Source organism: Lissotriton vulgaris, chromosome 4_1 (genome assembly GCF_964263255.1).
Source record: "Lissotriton vulgaris chromosome 4_1, aLisVul1.2, whole genome shotgun sequence".
Taxonomy (NCBI): Eukaryota; Metazoa; Chordata; class Amphibia; order Caudata; family Salamandridae; genus Lissotriton; species Lissotriton vulgaris.
In genome coordinates, this window is record NC_141691.1 from 1948768889 (window position 1) to 1948785963 (window position 17075).

At 44.4% G+C, this 17075-nt stretch overlaps 1 protein-coding gene across 1 annotated transcript in view; it reads right to left on the reverse strand.

The window, feature by feature from the left end:
- Positions 1 to 17075, reverse strand: part of TRAPPC9 (trafficking protein particle complex subunit 9) — a 2581727-nt gene that overhangs the window by 1917270 nt on the left and 647382 nt on the right. Inside the window, exon 15 of the mRNA XM_086966259.1 lies at positions 12633 to 12796. Within this exon, the coding sequence (XP_086822385.1) occupies positions 12633 to 12796 (164 nt within the window). The remainder of the gene's footprint in view (positions 1 to 12632; positions 12797 to 17075) is intronic.

A 17075-nucleotide genomic window follows, 5' to 3' on the forward strand; every position in this document is an offset into this window, starting at 1 on the left:
TACTCCTGATGACAGACACCTTGAAACCTCTGAACATGTGTCATCAGCTCCTCTGCCTCTGCACTCTTATGCAGAGCACAGTTGTACTTCTTCATTAATATTATCCACAATGCAGATATTCATCATCATTCGTAGTCCACGAGACCTGACTAACCCCCTTTACATTACTCTTAAACTCCATTTGGAGCTTTATGTCTCTAACCTCGCCCGCTCTGCAAGGAATCCTGCACTGCACTACGAGCCCCAGCCTTACCAACAAGGTTACTGCTCCAAGCCTGTCCTGTGCCATCAGGGCCATAGCTATCAATAGTGCAGCAGGTAAGAGGCACCGAAGCCCAGTACATCCCCGATATAGCTTTTTATACTACCAAATTAGAAATGAGGGTCTCGTGTTCCTTGGTTGCACTAGGGTCGTGATGTGATGTGATGTGAAAGGCATTTGTAAAGCGCAGCATACACTATACAGTTTCTTGGCGCTGGGGCAGAGAAGGATGGTGGGCACCGCCTGGACAGGACAAGGGAGTGCACAGCAGCAACAGGGAAAAAAGAGAAAAAGAAAAGAGATCGGAGAAGAAAAAAACATTTTAATTGAACGCAATGCGAAACAGATAAGTCTTAAGGAGGGATCTAAAACGGGTATAGGGAGAAGCAAGCCTTATGTCCAATGGGAGGGCATTCCAGAAAGATGGGGCAAGGAATGAGAATCTTAAACCTCCCCATTTCTTACGGTTGACTCTCAGGACTTTGAGTAGAGTCGAGTGAGCCGAGCGAAGATTGCGAGAGGGGACATAGGGGTGAATGAGGGAAGAGATGAAGGTAGGACCTAGGCCAGCCAGAGATTTAAAAACAAGGCAGCCCAGCTTGAATTTGCAGCGTTCAGAAACAGGGAGCCAGTGCAGAGATCTTAGCAGGGGGCGGACATGATGGTGCCTCGGTTGATGGAAGATAAGGCGCGCCGCCTAATTCTGGACAAGCTGCAATGCCCATGTACAAGGAATTGGCGAAGTCAATCCTAGAGACGACTAACGCCAAGAGGGCGAAGGTAAGAGCCTCGGTGGTAAGAAACCGCGCGATTTTCCGAATTGTGCGCAGTTGGAAAAAACAAGAAGAGACAGTGGCATTTATGTGGGGCTTCATCGAAAGATCTTTACTGATGATAACCCCCAGACTTTTGGCTGAGCCAACTGGACGAGGGGGAAGACCCAAGCTAGTAGGCCAGAAATTGGAATTCCAAGGGTTGGAAGGCCAACCGACAAGAACCAATTCGGTCTTGTCGGGGTTAAGCTTAAGGTGATTTGCCCCCATCCAGTTGCTGATGTGACAGAGGGTGGCTTGAAAATCTGAGACCGACTGGTCCGAGGGGTCGATGTTGAAGACCAGCTGGATGTCATCCGCGTAATTAAACGCGGTGACATTCCTATCTCGGAGAGATCGGATCAGGGGGGTTAGGTATAAATTAAAAAGGAGCGGAGATAAAGAAGAGCCCTGCTGAACGCCACAGGTCAACCCCACCCTGTCAGCGGAGAACTGGGAAAGCCGGACCGCTTGTTGGCGGCTGGTGAGAAACGAGCGAACCCAGTCCAGGGCAGTGCCCCTGATGCCAGCCTGCCTGACACGGTCGACCAAGATGACATGGTCGACCGTGTCAAAGGCGGCCCACAAATCCAGGAGCACTAGGGCCTCACTGATGTTAGAGTCGGCCCCCCTACGCAGTTCTTACATGACAGAGAGTATGACCATCTCTGTAGAGTGGGCGGGTCTAAACTCGGCCTGTTGAGAGTCGAGAAAATGAGACTGCTCAACAAACAAGCTCAAGATGTTAGTGACGTGAGACTCGAGCACCTTGCTGAGGTCGGGAAGGAGGGAGATAGGGCGGAAGTTGCTCATGATCGTGGGATCGGCTGTAGGTTTCTTTAAGATAGGCACTACCTCGGCTGCCTTAAAAGAGCTAGGGACTAGGCCAAGAGTGAAGGAATTATTCAGGAGTGCCAAGGGGGGCTGGGCAAGCAATGAAGGCCTCGCGTAGGATCTTGGGAGGGCAGCAATCAGTGGGAGACCCTGAGGTGACTTTGCTTAGAAGAGCGGAGAAGTCCGCCTCCAGAATGAGGGGGATCTGAGTGAGAGAGTGGGGGTTGAGGGAGTCAGTGAGGGACCCGGGAGAGTCAGATAAGGGCGACACCGAAATGCTGTTTTTGATTTTTTCAATCTTTTCAACAAAAAAGTGATTGAGAGAATCACAAAGCCCCTGTGAAGGGAGAGGTTTAATGGAGACCCTGTCTGGGAGAGACAGTTCCTCCACAATCGAGAAAATGTCTTTAGCTTTGTTAGCTGACTCCACAATTTTGTTGGAAAAATATAGGGTTTTGGCTAACACAATGGAAGACTTGTACCCTTTAAGTAAAGTTGAGAACTCTAGCCTAGCTTCAGGGGCATAATTTCTACGCCAACGGCGCTCAGCTTGTCTAAGTCCGAGTTTTAAAACTTTAAGATCCTCGGTAAACCATTTCTGAGCGACATGAGGGCGCCTAACTTTAACCCGTTTAAGGGGGGCAACCACATCGCCGGCCGATTCGAGCCAGCGGGTTAAGTCAGAAGCTTGAGTGTCTATTGAGTCGGATTTGGGGGGGGAAGGGAGATGCTGAGTAAGTCGACGAATTGGCTAATATCAGCTCTATTCCAGTTCCGGGCTGAGAAGTTCGCCTCCAGAGGCCTACTGGGGCAAATAGGGGCTTTAAGGGAGAAAGAAATAAGGGAGTGGTCAGACCATGCACACGGCAGTATAAGGGGGCCGAGATCTCTAAATTAGAAGTCCAGACCTGGTCCAGTATGCGGCCTTTTGTGTGCGTGGCAGTGTTAATATGTTGACAGCAATTCAGGCCACATAAAAGATCAGAAAAGGCCGCAGAGCACGCACTCTCCTTCTCGTCCAGGGGCCAGTAATCGAAGTCTCCGAGGACTAGGATTTTAGAATTATTGATAACTACCTGAGACAATAGGTCTCCGAACATAGTCGGAAAATCAGGCATGGACTGAGGAGGGCGATAAACTAAGACACAAATAAGGTGTGACACTGAGGATTCCAACCTAAGTGCTAAGCAGTCAACCTGAGGAATACAGGGTACGGTAAGAACGGAAAATCTGGTTGGAAGCTTAATGATGGCTGCCACTCCCCCTCTGGATTTGCCAGAGGCCCTATTGGCTTGAATGATATAATAGCCAGGTGGAATGGCTGTCAAGATGTCGGGAGAGGATCCATCATGCAACCAGGTTTCCGTTATAAACAATATATCGGGACTATCGGCCTCTAGAAGGTGAAAAACTTCCATCTGATGTTTTGCTAGTGAGCGGGTCCATTGGTCCCTTGATCCCTTGCTACGCCAATGGGTGTCATACACTGCAATCCTGGCCTTAGGTTTTAAGACTCAAGGAGTAGGGTTCCTACAGTATTGCAGACTATTGCTCAGTTGCAGAGATCTGTTCATTTTCAAAAATCACAAGCAGTGCACAGAAATGTTTCTGTGCTCCAGTTTAGACAGTAATGTGAATTTTACTTATACTGGTCAAGGACACAATAAAAAAGCCTATAGAAGCTGAAAGTCTTATTTCTCGTATTTTATTGACAACAGTAGAAAGATTTTTTGTAATGAATATAATTGATTGTTTTGGAATATGGATTCCAATTTATGAATATATTAAGGGATTGCAGAGATATGAACTGCACATGGCGGGCTGCCTGTATCAAGAGACCCGTCAGCTGGACATGCACACTTTATTTTATTCAATCGTCTGGTTGGCTGTTCCTGCCAAAGGCTATGCCCTTATCCACACCAGACACCAAGAGATCGAGCGTTGTGGCCTAGCCGTATAATACCAAAGGGGAATGGAAGGTGGGGCAAACAATTTAAGTTAAAAATATAACCGAAAAATGTTGTGAGGTGGTTCATAGTGGGAGGGTAATGCCCTACTATATCTATGGACAAACTGTCATGATGTATTAGGATCAGGAACTAGGTGTTGGGAAATTAGCCAAACTATCCTTGAGAAAATTGAAACACTGAGAATAAAAAAATAAAAAATCAGAAATCAAGAGCTTTAGCTTCTGACTAGTTAAGGTGGGCACTTACCCCTTTCCAAGTGCTTTGGTGCAAAACTTGAGCATAAAGATCACCATGAACTTCAAATAAAACAGCATTCAGTGTCAACTGCATCAGTTCACAGTGGATAACTTAATGCCTTTTCTTAAGTTTGTGCAAGGGTTTACTTGAGTGCTTAACGGCTGCAAACAATGCAAAATCATGGTGCAAAAACTGGTACTAGGAACATTTAGATTTACTTGAACCTCTCTAATTTTGGAGAATTTGCACTGATTGCCTATTAAGGAAAGTACAGGAACCTGCAACCCGGTTAGATGACCTCGAAAAGCTATACCCCCACGCATACTCAAACACAGCACCTGACTGAGCCATGACGGGAGGGTCCTACTGGGTATCCTGGATAGGGTCCTGATTGCACCCCCTGCCTCTGCCCCCTCCCCCCTCACCGCGTGTGTTCTCATGCTCACCCAACCACACAAGAGGCTCCAAGTCCCGCACCACCAGTAACCGAGATTACACTCGTACAAACCAGACAAGATCGACCTTATGTTTTCTCTTTTTTTTTTCTCTTTTCAGATACAGTTAATAGTTCGATTGGCTTGTGACGTAACAAAAAATCATTTTCTTATATACTTGAATGTCTATACATTCCCCCCGCGAAATTGCAAGACGACCAACGCTAACAATGTGTTAACCTTTACTGTACTAGTCATCCCTGGCATCCTAACTATGCTATCCAAGCAGCTGTCATTGCAATGCTTGCATATGATTAATGCCATACGTTTATTACTTGTACAAATTGTTGAAAACCAATAAAGAACACACTTATGTCTGCCACATGGCACTGGTGTAAATGCACTGATTTGCATTTACTGAGGTATTGCTTATTTACCACCAACTAATAGTTGGTGGTAAATAACGAATCCTTAAAGCACGGAAGCACTCTTCAAAGTGCTACCTACATGTCATTTACAGATTTGGTAAATACCGAATCGGTAAATGATGATTCGGTATTTACCGAATCTGTGAATTGGCCACCTACATCACAAAAGCCTATTACCGGTCAGTAACGGCCGAAATTCGTTAATTTTGGCCGTTAGCGACCGGTAATAGCCTTCCTACATCTGGCCCTTGATTATTATAAGAATAGTGGGACTGTGCAGATAAATATGCTTTGTGACCTCTGCTACTGGTCAGTACATAACATTCTTACCCCCCTCCTGCACTAATTTGGTCTTCAGTCCCGGTAAATGCCTGTGCTGCTGGGGCAGTGGTGGCTGGTGACATTTGAAAGTGGTGGGGCGTAACATTATTGTCGTACTGTACCGTGGCGAGCGAGCTCGAACGACCTACGGGGAGGTTTGGGAGTTCTCCCCCACGAAAATTTTGAAAAAACGAGTGGACAAACGGTGTATTTTTAAGCAAATTTGAGGAAGCAGGAAGGTTAATAAAGCAATTAGTGCTGGGCCTAAACTGCCCTCACAGGCTTATCTACAAGTTCCTCATCTCAGCACAACTTAGACACTGATAGGCTGGCTACCCAACCCTACTTGCAGATATCACCTTGTTTAATGGTAATTCCTGACCCTCGTCCCCTTAACGAATTCTTTGAAGCAACCAGTTGGTTGCTTGAGTACCATAAAAACACAATACACTTAATACAAAAATAAATAAACTGAACAGTAATAGAGAAACACAAAAAGACACACCATAAGCATTTGAAGACCGGGGAAAGAAACATAGATGAGAAGTCAACTCCATAAATTTCGCAATCTTTAAAAATACTTTTCCTGAACTTATGTGCTCTGTCTCTAAAAGATACACTGCAAAAGGGAACACACTATTATATTACGTATCATGCGATCCTTAATGGGACACATTTACAATGTAAGTGTCCATTTTATATTTCAAAGCCTTAAGTGCCAAATTAAAAGCCACATTTTGTTACCACATTTTGAACCATCTCAGACATTCTGACAACTTTAGAAAAGTGGAGTGACAATGCAACTGCTTGTGCTCGCCCAACTAATTTCAACCATCTATGGAACTCCTACTACTAGCTAGGACAAGACCAGGGGCTTCAGAACAAAAGGAGGCTTCGAGCAACCCTTTAACACAACATACAATACATAATGGTAACCCTCATCTTGACAAATCGGAAATCTACCACTCGGTCGGCAGCACGTCACCTACTGAGGCCTGCTTAATGTAACCATTTAAAATCTTCTTTAATGCATACTTTGTAATTATATAATGTACATTTTTAAAACAGGATCTGGTACCCTATATAACAGTGTGAATATATTATGCATGCACACTGAATTAATAAAACAATAAGCGCTGCAGTACATTACTTTATGGAAGTATGGCGTCCTTCACAGTGCTTGATGGTGTACTGAGCGCTGCAGTACTTCACGACAGTGCTCAATGATGGGGTAGTGGCTTCAGTCCCCAGTGCATGATGGCAGTGCATTATGCTTGCATCCCTCGTGCGTGCTGATATCAGGGGGTCTCCCGTTGACTGCAGCCCACCCCGGAGCAATGAGTGGAATTCTGGTTTGTGAGGACCGGGTTCCGTGTGATGCTGAGACGTCCTGGCTGGCCTTAGAGAGCCTGTCCCATAGGATTTTGAGGGTTTAACATATGCTTGCTTTTGAGGGCTAGCGGCCATAGAACGATTGTATTTCTGACTGGCTTGTGAATGCTAGGTCCCTTAGGATTCTGAGGCTGCCCTACGTATGCAGGTTTGTGATGGCTAGTCGAGATAGTAGGCTGCGCTCTACCAGCTGGTATGTGCCAAGGTCCCCTAGTATGCCAGGATTCCTGAGCATAGCTTGGTCAGTGTGAGGCTCTCCTACTTTTCGAGGACTGGTTCCTATAGGGTACTAGGGTCTCGCCAGCTGGTATCTGAGCATTCCTCCCTTATGTGGCACGGAACCATATAAGAGCAACACCCTTCACATTCATGGAAACTTTAACAAAACTTGGCAGGAAATACTTTTTCAATAGTTGGTCTGTACCTCTTCTAAGATGGACGTAAACACAATCAGTCATATCGTGCTTTCTGCCCCCTCGCCCCCCTTCAGCTTTGTAGTGCTTTATACTTCGGAGTACACCACTGAATGGCACTCATTTTATCGACTGCGCACATCTATCTGCTGCTTGGCTTCGAACCTTGACCTGCGGGTTACAGCCATCTGTATAGCAGAAGCATTAACTTACCGAGCTGTTTTACAAAAAAACACTACAACTCAAGATAGTTTATAAAAATAAAACGTAGGCCCAGCCCCTTCTCTCGAGGAGCGGTGGTTAAACATCTGTGCAGAAATCCACTTTGTAAAGTCAACATTCCAACAAAAATAAAGTACTGGCATCACCTACAAAATAAATTAAAGTGTCATAAGACTAGCAGAGCAGGTCTCTCCTGGCACAGATAGTCAGGCGAGATCTGCCATGGCAGGAAAAGGCACAGTTGGCTGCGGTGCAGGGAAGCAGGGAAGCAGGGAGGCGGGGAGGGGGTCACGCGGGAGTGAAGGCCGGGGTGGAGGGATAGTTTAAAATAAAAATTAAAAAATCCTACCTGCCCGACAAGGTCCGCGCCACCTCGGGTCCGTTCTGGCACCTACAGGAACAGCCGCATCACTTCTGGCAAGTGGCAAACCCCTCTCAGCCAATCCTGGCGCTGAGGGCACGGTTACTACTCGCCCGCCTGCCCATTAGGAGAGTGAGGTTTGAGCCTTTGCTCAACCCTCGCTCTCCTAATGGGCATGCGCCAGCAGAGCAGACACTAGTGCGCATGAGTGAGCAGGGTGCTCTCCGTCCCCACTCATGCGCACTTGTGCTGCATGCCCCTGGACTTAAGTAAACTTAGAGTTTACTTACGTTCAGAGATGCCGAGGGAGCAGCTGCGGGTGAGGGGGCTACGCCCATACGCCCCAATGGACGCACCGCCCCTGTGCTGCGATCTCTTGAGCCCCCACCAATGTTGTGTTGAAATTGATCAGTCTTCTATGCTTTACTCAGTTTCATTTTAGGCGTTATGCTGTAGTGCGGGTGTGGTTATCCGATATCTGGAAGTTTAATGGGATTCAGACCTTATGCATCAGGATTAGTCCTCCTAATGGCTAGCAACATCTTTTGAGAGTAATAAACCACTAATGCAATGAACTGGATCAGCTGCCTAAAATGATAGGGTTTCTTCTGCTTAAACTCTAGGGACAATACATCGAAGCAACATGAGACTTGGATTTTAAGACTCCCTGGGGTGATCTTTTCAATTGCCTTCTCAGTCTCCGAAATGTGATCAAATGAAACACATCAAATACAGAACAAAGATTGTTTTCTGAATAACGTTCAGAATAGAAGATACAGATTGTATTTTCTTATGCAGCTCAGAATTGTAAGCGTAGCAAGCACAGTGTATTTCGTAGACAAGGCTGTTTAATCAGCAACAGAACAGCAGGTGCACAAATACAAGGAAAAAGAAGTCCCGGTGCTGAGACAGATACATTCAGATTGTGCTAGATTCATCAATTTGTAAAGAATTAGAGTGCAGCCTTCTGAGGAACTTACACTTTCACTCGTGAGATGCCCTGTGAAAGAGATGCGTTTCTGTAGTTAAGTCGTTCTAAAACTTTGAAAGTGTGGTAGCGAGTGTGCGCAAGGTGGTGGGTATACCAGTGGAGGCTAAACCAGGGCACTGCCACTTGGGGCAGATCACAAAGCCCAAGAAATGGAAAATGGCTTATAAGTTTCTACAAATTACCTTGGTACTGGCCATACGGAGGGTAGCTATATGCTGGATGCGCACACAAGCCACGCCATTGGACAGCTGGATAAGGGATGTAGGAAAATGGTGTCTTGCAGAAGAATTGCACATGAAAGCCTGTACAAAGGACGAAAACTAGCCGAGGACATTACACTCTGGAGATAATTATGCAGGGAACTTCTAAACCCAATGGAAATGGACAGAATGATACCTCAGATAGCAACAGTGAAATGTGAAGTCGAGATTTGTGTGATAGTAAATATGTCTGATGTTACTCTCACATTATGTTATAAACATGCACTATTAATGTGACATTGGATTTTGCCACTAAATGGAAACAACTAGATGGAGATATGTTGAAGGCTGTGTACAATCACCCTGAAAAAATGAATAAATAAAGTTAAGAAAAAAAAAGTTGTTCTAAAACTTAAAAACAATATCGGCATTAAGGGTGTTAAACTACCACATAGAGTATTTCACTCCGAATGTACAAGCTCTAGTATTCAAATTTAACAGTTCTGATTTGTTTTTTTACTAAATTGATTCTAACAACTTAACTTTTCCCACAACAAACTGTTTAAATAGGCATGTTTGAACAGTTTAATTGGAAAAAACAGATATCATCACAGAAACTGGGAACATCTGAGAGGGTTGGAGTTTTGCAGAGTGAATGAGTGAAAAGTACCAAGGAAGGGGAAATGGGTATTTACTTGTGACTATTGAGTGCCAAATTCCCAAAGGCATTATTGGCTGTGAACGTATGTTTATAGTTAAAAATGTCTTCATCCACACCTAGGGTTGGGAACCAAAAGCAGCCCTAGCAAAAATGTTCTGATGATCCCCCCGCCGCCCACTTCTTCCCCACGTTCTCTTTCCATCCATCCACTTTCTGCCTTTCTCTTCCCACTCTCTGATCTCTACACACACTCTTAACTTTTCTCCGGTCTCTCTCTCTTTCTTCTTATGCCTCCCACTGTGCTTGCTACAATAAAGTGACAGAGACTCCATCAGCGGCCATGTGACTTAAAAAATAAATCAGCCTCCAAAGGCACCAGCCTTGGACATGCCAGATAAAATTATAGGCCAATCCGGCCCTAGTTATGCCGGTCAGAAATCCACAGAAGGTCTCTTGACAGGCTCTATTGGTTTTCCCAATGCGTAATTCTATACCACAGGTGCGTAGTTTATATTTTGGTAACCCCTTGACAAGGGGTTAGAAGGGGGCAGAAAAGACATGCTTTGCGCCACACGTCTATGAACACCCACAAGCTTGTGAGTTTGGCCAGTGGCAAGCTTAAATCTGACACTATTACACACTGTAGATGATAGGAGTTTAGAGCAGCAAAGGGCTGGAGTGACTCCCCTCCCAGGGAGAGAAGGGGGATGGATCCCCTTAAAACCTTGAGGTATGTAGAAGAGGCTTTCAAAGGTAAAATGATTTCCACATGAAGGCAAAAAAGATGCTTTGCACTTAAGATTGCATTTCTCAGGGGCGTAATATTGTATGATTTATACATTGGAGAAAAGGGAGTCCTGGGACTGTGTCACATGACTTTCCAAGCAGTGCACATGGAAACGTCCGCCTGGGGTACGAATTGGAATGTTTGTGAATTGTAGAAAAGTGTAAAACTACGTTCAAGAGGAAATGTGAATCTCCACATGTACTTTTACACTTTATTGTCAATTAGGCCTAAAGTGTTTTAAGTATCAGTGATATAATGAGGATGATATTTTGATTTTAAGGGCCATGAGCAGGAGGATGGTAGTTTCGAGTGATTGAGTTTTCCAAATATAAGCACGAAACAAATATATTTTAATATACAACGAAATGCTAATGGTTGATATCAATAATGAAGAATGTTTATTAAATACGTAATTACTTTTTGTGAAACAAATTTCAACTACTTTGTTCCAACAAAGTAGTTAAACAACTTTATTACTTATTTATCTACTTACTTTTCATACTTTAATCATCTACCCTGCTTTAATTGCATTCATCTTTAATTTTCAAATATATGTTACCCTTTCCAGTGATTAGTTACTTTGTATAAAATAGCAGCAGCAAAACATTGTGGAAGATGCCTGCTTCAAATACTCTGTTAATCTTTGGGGTCTCTGACTCCTGTGTCCCTATAAATGTCCGCTTTAACTCTAGACGGTGGGAGACCACTCCATGGAGCTCACACTGCATGCACTTGTTTCTATGAAGCTAGCGTTTGAAACAAATTAAATTAGCATAAAACCAGACCACAGGTGTTTTTTTTTTACAATAGCTCATTTACAATAGCTGCAGCACATCCCAAATAAATCATGTAATCCACCTACACAACTTCTAAATTCTTAGTGAATATCTACCAGCATGCTGACTACTGATGTCATTATCATTAACTGAGGATCTCAAGAGCTTTTTTATAACTGCAGCGACAAAATTCTGGGAAAAAAGAGGATCAACAGTGACTGACCACACAGCCGCATTCATGGCTGTGCTTTCCTCTCTCCACAAAATGGATTCCAAATTGAACTTTGGGCCTTCTTCAGAGTTTGACGGGATACTTTGGTAAAACATGACTGATATCCTGTGCACCGTATTCCAAGTGCCATAGACTATAATACACTTTCCAATTCAAAGTGCCATAGACTATAATACACTTGTAATACAGTGTAATACAGTAATACAGTGGAGTGGTGTGGCTCACTGGTTAGAGGCGGCAGACCCGGAAGCAGAGGACGGCCCGGGACCAGGGTTCAATTCCCGACGCAGCAGGGCCGTGGACCAGGGTCAGCGGACTCGATAATTCTCGCCTCGGTGCCTACTCTAACCAGGGATCACACTCGGCAACTCTGGGCATTAGCTTGCCTCATCTCCACAACGGCCCCCACATACGCCGGGGATGCCTGTTTTCACCTTGGAGATACCCAGTAGGGACCATCTCACAGGGAAAGCCAGGACAGGTTCCCCAGCGGTCTACAGCACGGAGATACCCCATGTGGGGTGATTCATGCGCTTTACAAGACATCATTACATTACATTACATTACATACGGCAGAAGGATCATCCGCAAAGTTTGTGACAAAGTATCCCATCTGTCAAACTCTAAATTAGGCCCTTAGTTGACTCCAGATAGAAAATGAAACAACTAAGAACTCTCTTGTTTGGCCCTGTAATACCTCCGCGTGCAACTGCAAGAATTGCTACGATAGACAAGTATTAACGCCGATGAATATATTCATCATAATGAAGTTAATGGTTAAATACATTTGGATATTATCCTTCCTTTAATTACATCTACATTTATTGCAGGTTCATCATGTACATAGCACCGCATCAGGGCCGCACAACGGGTAAAGAGGCCTCAAACCCCAACAACCACCTGAATTCAAGCAATGAATGACAATATATCTTAGAAGCAAATAAACAGCAATGTCCTTTGGAACACACATCCATCAGATAGAGCTTCCTACAGATCTATCCAAAAAGCCAGTCAACCACTATCCATTATAATGTATTGCTAAATAATATGCCAGTCTGATTCGACATCCCCGGGAAACAGCCAATATGACTAACCTGTAAACAAAACAAAACACAACCACACTGATTCCATACAATGTGTACCCACAACCGTCATAGGTGCCCAGATGACGCAAGCGGTTGTAAAGTGCGACATAAATGCACTTAAAATACCAAATCTGCTAAGTGTTTTTGAACACCTGGCCCCACGGTTCCACATAGCGGACTCTAGGAAGAGCATGAGAAAACAATCCACATGTACCTTTGTTGTTGACGGTCTTGGAGTTCACCTCCAGTGTCTCCAGCGGCTCGGTTCCAATGTTCTCCAGTTTGATCACCAGCTGCTGGGTCTCCCCATTGTAGAGCTGCACCGACACGTTAGTGGAGACTTCATCTCCTGAAGAAGGCTGCAAAGTGCTAGCCGACCTACAGAAACACATTTAATGATTAGATAAAATACAGACCAGTTTCCAAGCCTAGATGTCCTTGAACCTGAACACCTACTTAAAAGTCATGTTTCCTTAATACGCAGTGTTTATTTTGTGCATCCTAACCTGAGGGGGAAGAAGATGCTTAGCACCTCATCAAACAATGAAGAGTTTTTTGAGTAATAAACTCAACTATGAACAAAATGTAAAGTTTTCAAAAAAACTTCTTTGGCACAGGTACAACATGACAATATGTTACTTAACCTCTTCGCTGCTGATGACGAGCTCAGCTCGTCATCAGCCACAGTGGTCGTGTGCGGATGACGAGCTCAGCTCGTCATGTAACGCGGCTTTTTCAAATTTGCCGCACACAGCGGGAAAAGCCGCCGCAGCGATGCGGTTAACTGTCAATTAGCTAACACCTTGTTCTAGGACTAAACAAATCCGCTGTGTAATACTGATAAACATGTCAGTTTCTGGTTTTTAGTAAGCATTCAGCCGCCTGCCTTTTGGAGCAAGACATTTTGAATTTACACACGTGGTTTGATTGCATGCTAGTCTGCTTTGAAATTATCACTGTTTGGCACATGGAAACTGTGGGCTTTGTTCCAAAAAATGGGTCGTGGGAACACCATGTTTTACATGTTGTTACTGACAAAGACTTTGGCATTATACATTGTTTTACTTTTTTGCATGATTTGCATTAAGCAAGAAGTACAACCAGACAGGCTTCAAATACTGCACTTTATTGGATCATATGCTGGTTGCAGCCAAACCCCGACTGTAAACCCAACAGGACCATATTGATTTGACTTTATTATCCCAGGCAGACTCAAGCTAAATAACGTATTGCTTGTAACATTACAAGAACATCTCGCCACCGACTAAGGCCCTGACAAGCAAGCATTTCCTGCACCCTGGTTTGAGGCTGCAATATGATTCAAGGCCTCACTCAGACATCCTGTGTTTATGTTTAAATAGCTAACCCAGGGGTCTCCAACCTTTTCTGTAGTGAGAGCTACTTCGACCAGTGAAAATAATCGTGAGCTACTACAGGCCAAGCGACTCGCACATTGCCCCCACATCCAGCTTCACTGACTTTAAGCTTAATTTTTACGGAGTCTATGCAGTGGTTTGAATAAAATAGATAGAGTGCCCTATAAACACTGATAAGAATGTCTTGGATTTGTGTAGTAACCATACTTTATAGTATGGAGAGAGTTTGCAAAAAATGTAGTGCTGTTTTGAACTCAATGGAAACTGATGAGATATTTATGAAATGTATGAGGTATCTATTGAAAGTCCCACACAAGACTTATTTCTTCTCCGCTTTGCATGTTTAAGAGTGGGAGAGCCCCCCAAGCTCAAGGGAGCCCCCTCAGCACAAAGCTCTGGCTTGAGAGCTCCTGATTTAATCCGGAGGGGGGCCCTCCCCGTACTTTGCAGGGGGGCCCCTCAAGTTTCGTTACACCAGTGAACTCACAGTTGTCTTGACGTTGCCTTGAAAGGGCAGACTTTTCTTTCTTGATTCAGCTTTCTTGCAAGCTGGAAGTATAAACGGAATCAAGAAAGATTGTTAGACTGTTCAAGGCAACGTTGATGCAACTGTGTGAATTATATAATAATAAATAGGTTCTGAAGTTGAACAAGGAGTTCACTATTAAACATGCACAGCAGAGAACTGAGTTTCATGAGGGCATTTGATTAAATAAGAACGTCTGCATCTCATCAGCTTCCACTGAGTGCACTACCTTTAGTGCAAACTCACTCTTCTCTCTCCTTTCTATAAAGTATGGTTACAACACAAATCCAGGCCATTCTTATCAGTTTTTCTAGGACACTGGATGTATTTTGCTCAAATCACTTTAGGCTCAAAGTCAGTGAAGCTGGATGTGGGGGGTCACTAGGAGCAATGTGTGAGTTGCTTGGTCTTTAGTAGCTCACTATGGTTTTCACTGATCAAAGCAGCTCTCACTACAGAAAAGGTTGGAGACCCCTGATATATACTGACACTTAATGAATAACAATATTTGACTAACTGAACACAAAGCACTGATCTTTTTAGTCTGAGCGGAAGAGAGGAGGACAATACCCTATAGTCTCTTAAGTGCATAATGTGCAGTCTGGGACTCAAATCCCAATTTCTCCACTTGACCAAATTGACTGACTCACGGCAGGGTCGGATGGGGAATGAAAATGGGCCCGGGCACACAAAAAAAATCGGCCCCCATTTGCATAATGCCTTTCCTCAAATCACTGCTTCAGCGTAATTGCATTAAAAAGAAGGAGGGGGGGGTTTAAAAAAATGCACGCATTAGTTTACACTAGTGAAAACACACCTGGAAACAAGTGAGACCACTTCTACTGAGGCCCCCTGCCTCGCTCAGTATGTGCACACATTAATGGGCCAGCCAGCGAGACAAAGGGAGTGATACCCCTGCCTGTTGCTAAACCGGGGGTGGGTGATCGACGATGATGGTTTGTGAGGGAGGGTGGTAATGAGCGCCCATCTGCCTGCAAAAAGGCCACTCAGCCACCCACTGACCCGCTGGCTGTATTCCCAAAATAGAGGGACTGCCCAAATCGGCCCCAGACTGCTCAAAAAAGCAGCCCACAGCAGGAACTCAGACACCGGCCCCTCGGGCATTGCCCGAATGCCCGCGTTACCAATCCGATGCTGACTCACGGGGGGGGGAGGGGTGGTGGATGGGGTTCCTGGGGCTGCATTTGGCTGGGGGAGTGTTGCCCCATCCCTTCTCCTAAATTAGCGCCCCGGACTCTGGAGATGAGATCCCTGGGGTTTTTAGAGGCTGGGGAGGGAGGCTGCATGCCCTGACCCCTTTTTTATGGAACTTGGCCCCGGGTTATGGAGTCTGGGTCCTCAGGGCCTATTAAGGCTCAGGGAGGGGGTTGTGCGCCCCCTCCCCTTAATTAGGGTACCCGGACACAGGGAATGGGGCCCCCAGGGAACAAAATGGGCTTAAAGATGGAGACCCCACTCAAATAATGTTAAAAAAATTGCAGGTGACCTTTTTCTTATTTTTTCCCCCCGCCAAATTTTGTTTTAATTTTTGGGACTGGGGGCGTTCCTCTGGATACTATGCCCCCTTATGATTTTTTTTTTTTAATTGCAGAACAGGGGAATAAGTCCCAGAGTCCTATAATGGCTGCCTGCAACACTTTTCTTCATGTTGCAGGCAGCCAATCTGAGTTTTCGCTTCTGTGGTAAGCGTGCATCACAGGGTAGCGATTTGGCCTAAGGGGGGTAAAAAGCCTCTTGGCCAATCCGTACACTCTATTTTTTTTATAATTGGGTTCAACGGAGAGTCCCTCAAAGCCAACCGTCAAGATATACACATTTTTTTCTTTCTGAATATCTCAAAAACTATTGAACGGATGGATTTACACCAAATCACAAAAAAGCATCCTTTCTGGACCAAGATTTCGCTTCCTGACATATTTGGTGTAAATCCTTTCAGCAGTTTTTTCAAAATCACTTTCTAAAAAGTCAATGGAAAATGCATGGGGATTCTGCGTTTTTGGACCCTCTCCTTTTTCTCGGCCCCTTCTACACAGATCGCACTGAAACTTTCCATGCACAAACTAGGCACAAAAAGAGAAACTTTTTGGAAAGTTCTGTGAAGATTTGTCAAATGGCACCAAAGTTATCAGCAAAACTAAAAAAGCCATGTCCTATGGAAATGTTGACCTATCTATAACTACCCACTGGCAGCTGCCAGTGGGTAATACATTTAGCATGGTATAGTGTGGTACGACTTGTCATTGTATAGTATGGTACTGTATCTTACTGCATGGTATGGCCGGTCACTTTAAAGTATGGTATGGTATGTATGGCCGGTCTGTGTATAGTATAGTATGGTTTGGTATGGCTGTCATTATACGGAATGGTATGGCTTGTCATTGTATTGTATTGCATGTTATTGTATAGAATGGTATGTTACGGCCTTTCGTATAGCATGGTATGTCTTGTCATGTCATTGTATAGTGTGGTGTGGTATGGTACAGTCTGTCATTGTACAGTATGGTATGGCATTGCCTGGTATTGTATAGTATAGTATGGTATGACCTGTCTCTGTATAGTATGTTATGGTCTTTCTTTGTATAGTATGGTATGGAATGGAATGGTATGGCCTGTCATTGTATAGTATGGTACTGTCTGTCATTTTATGGTATGACATGTCATTGTATAGTATTGTGTGGCATGGGCCTGCCATTGTATAGTATGGTATGGTAAGGCCTATCATTCTATAGTATGG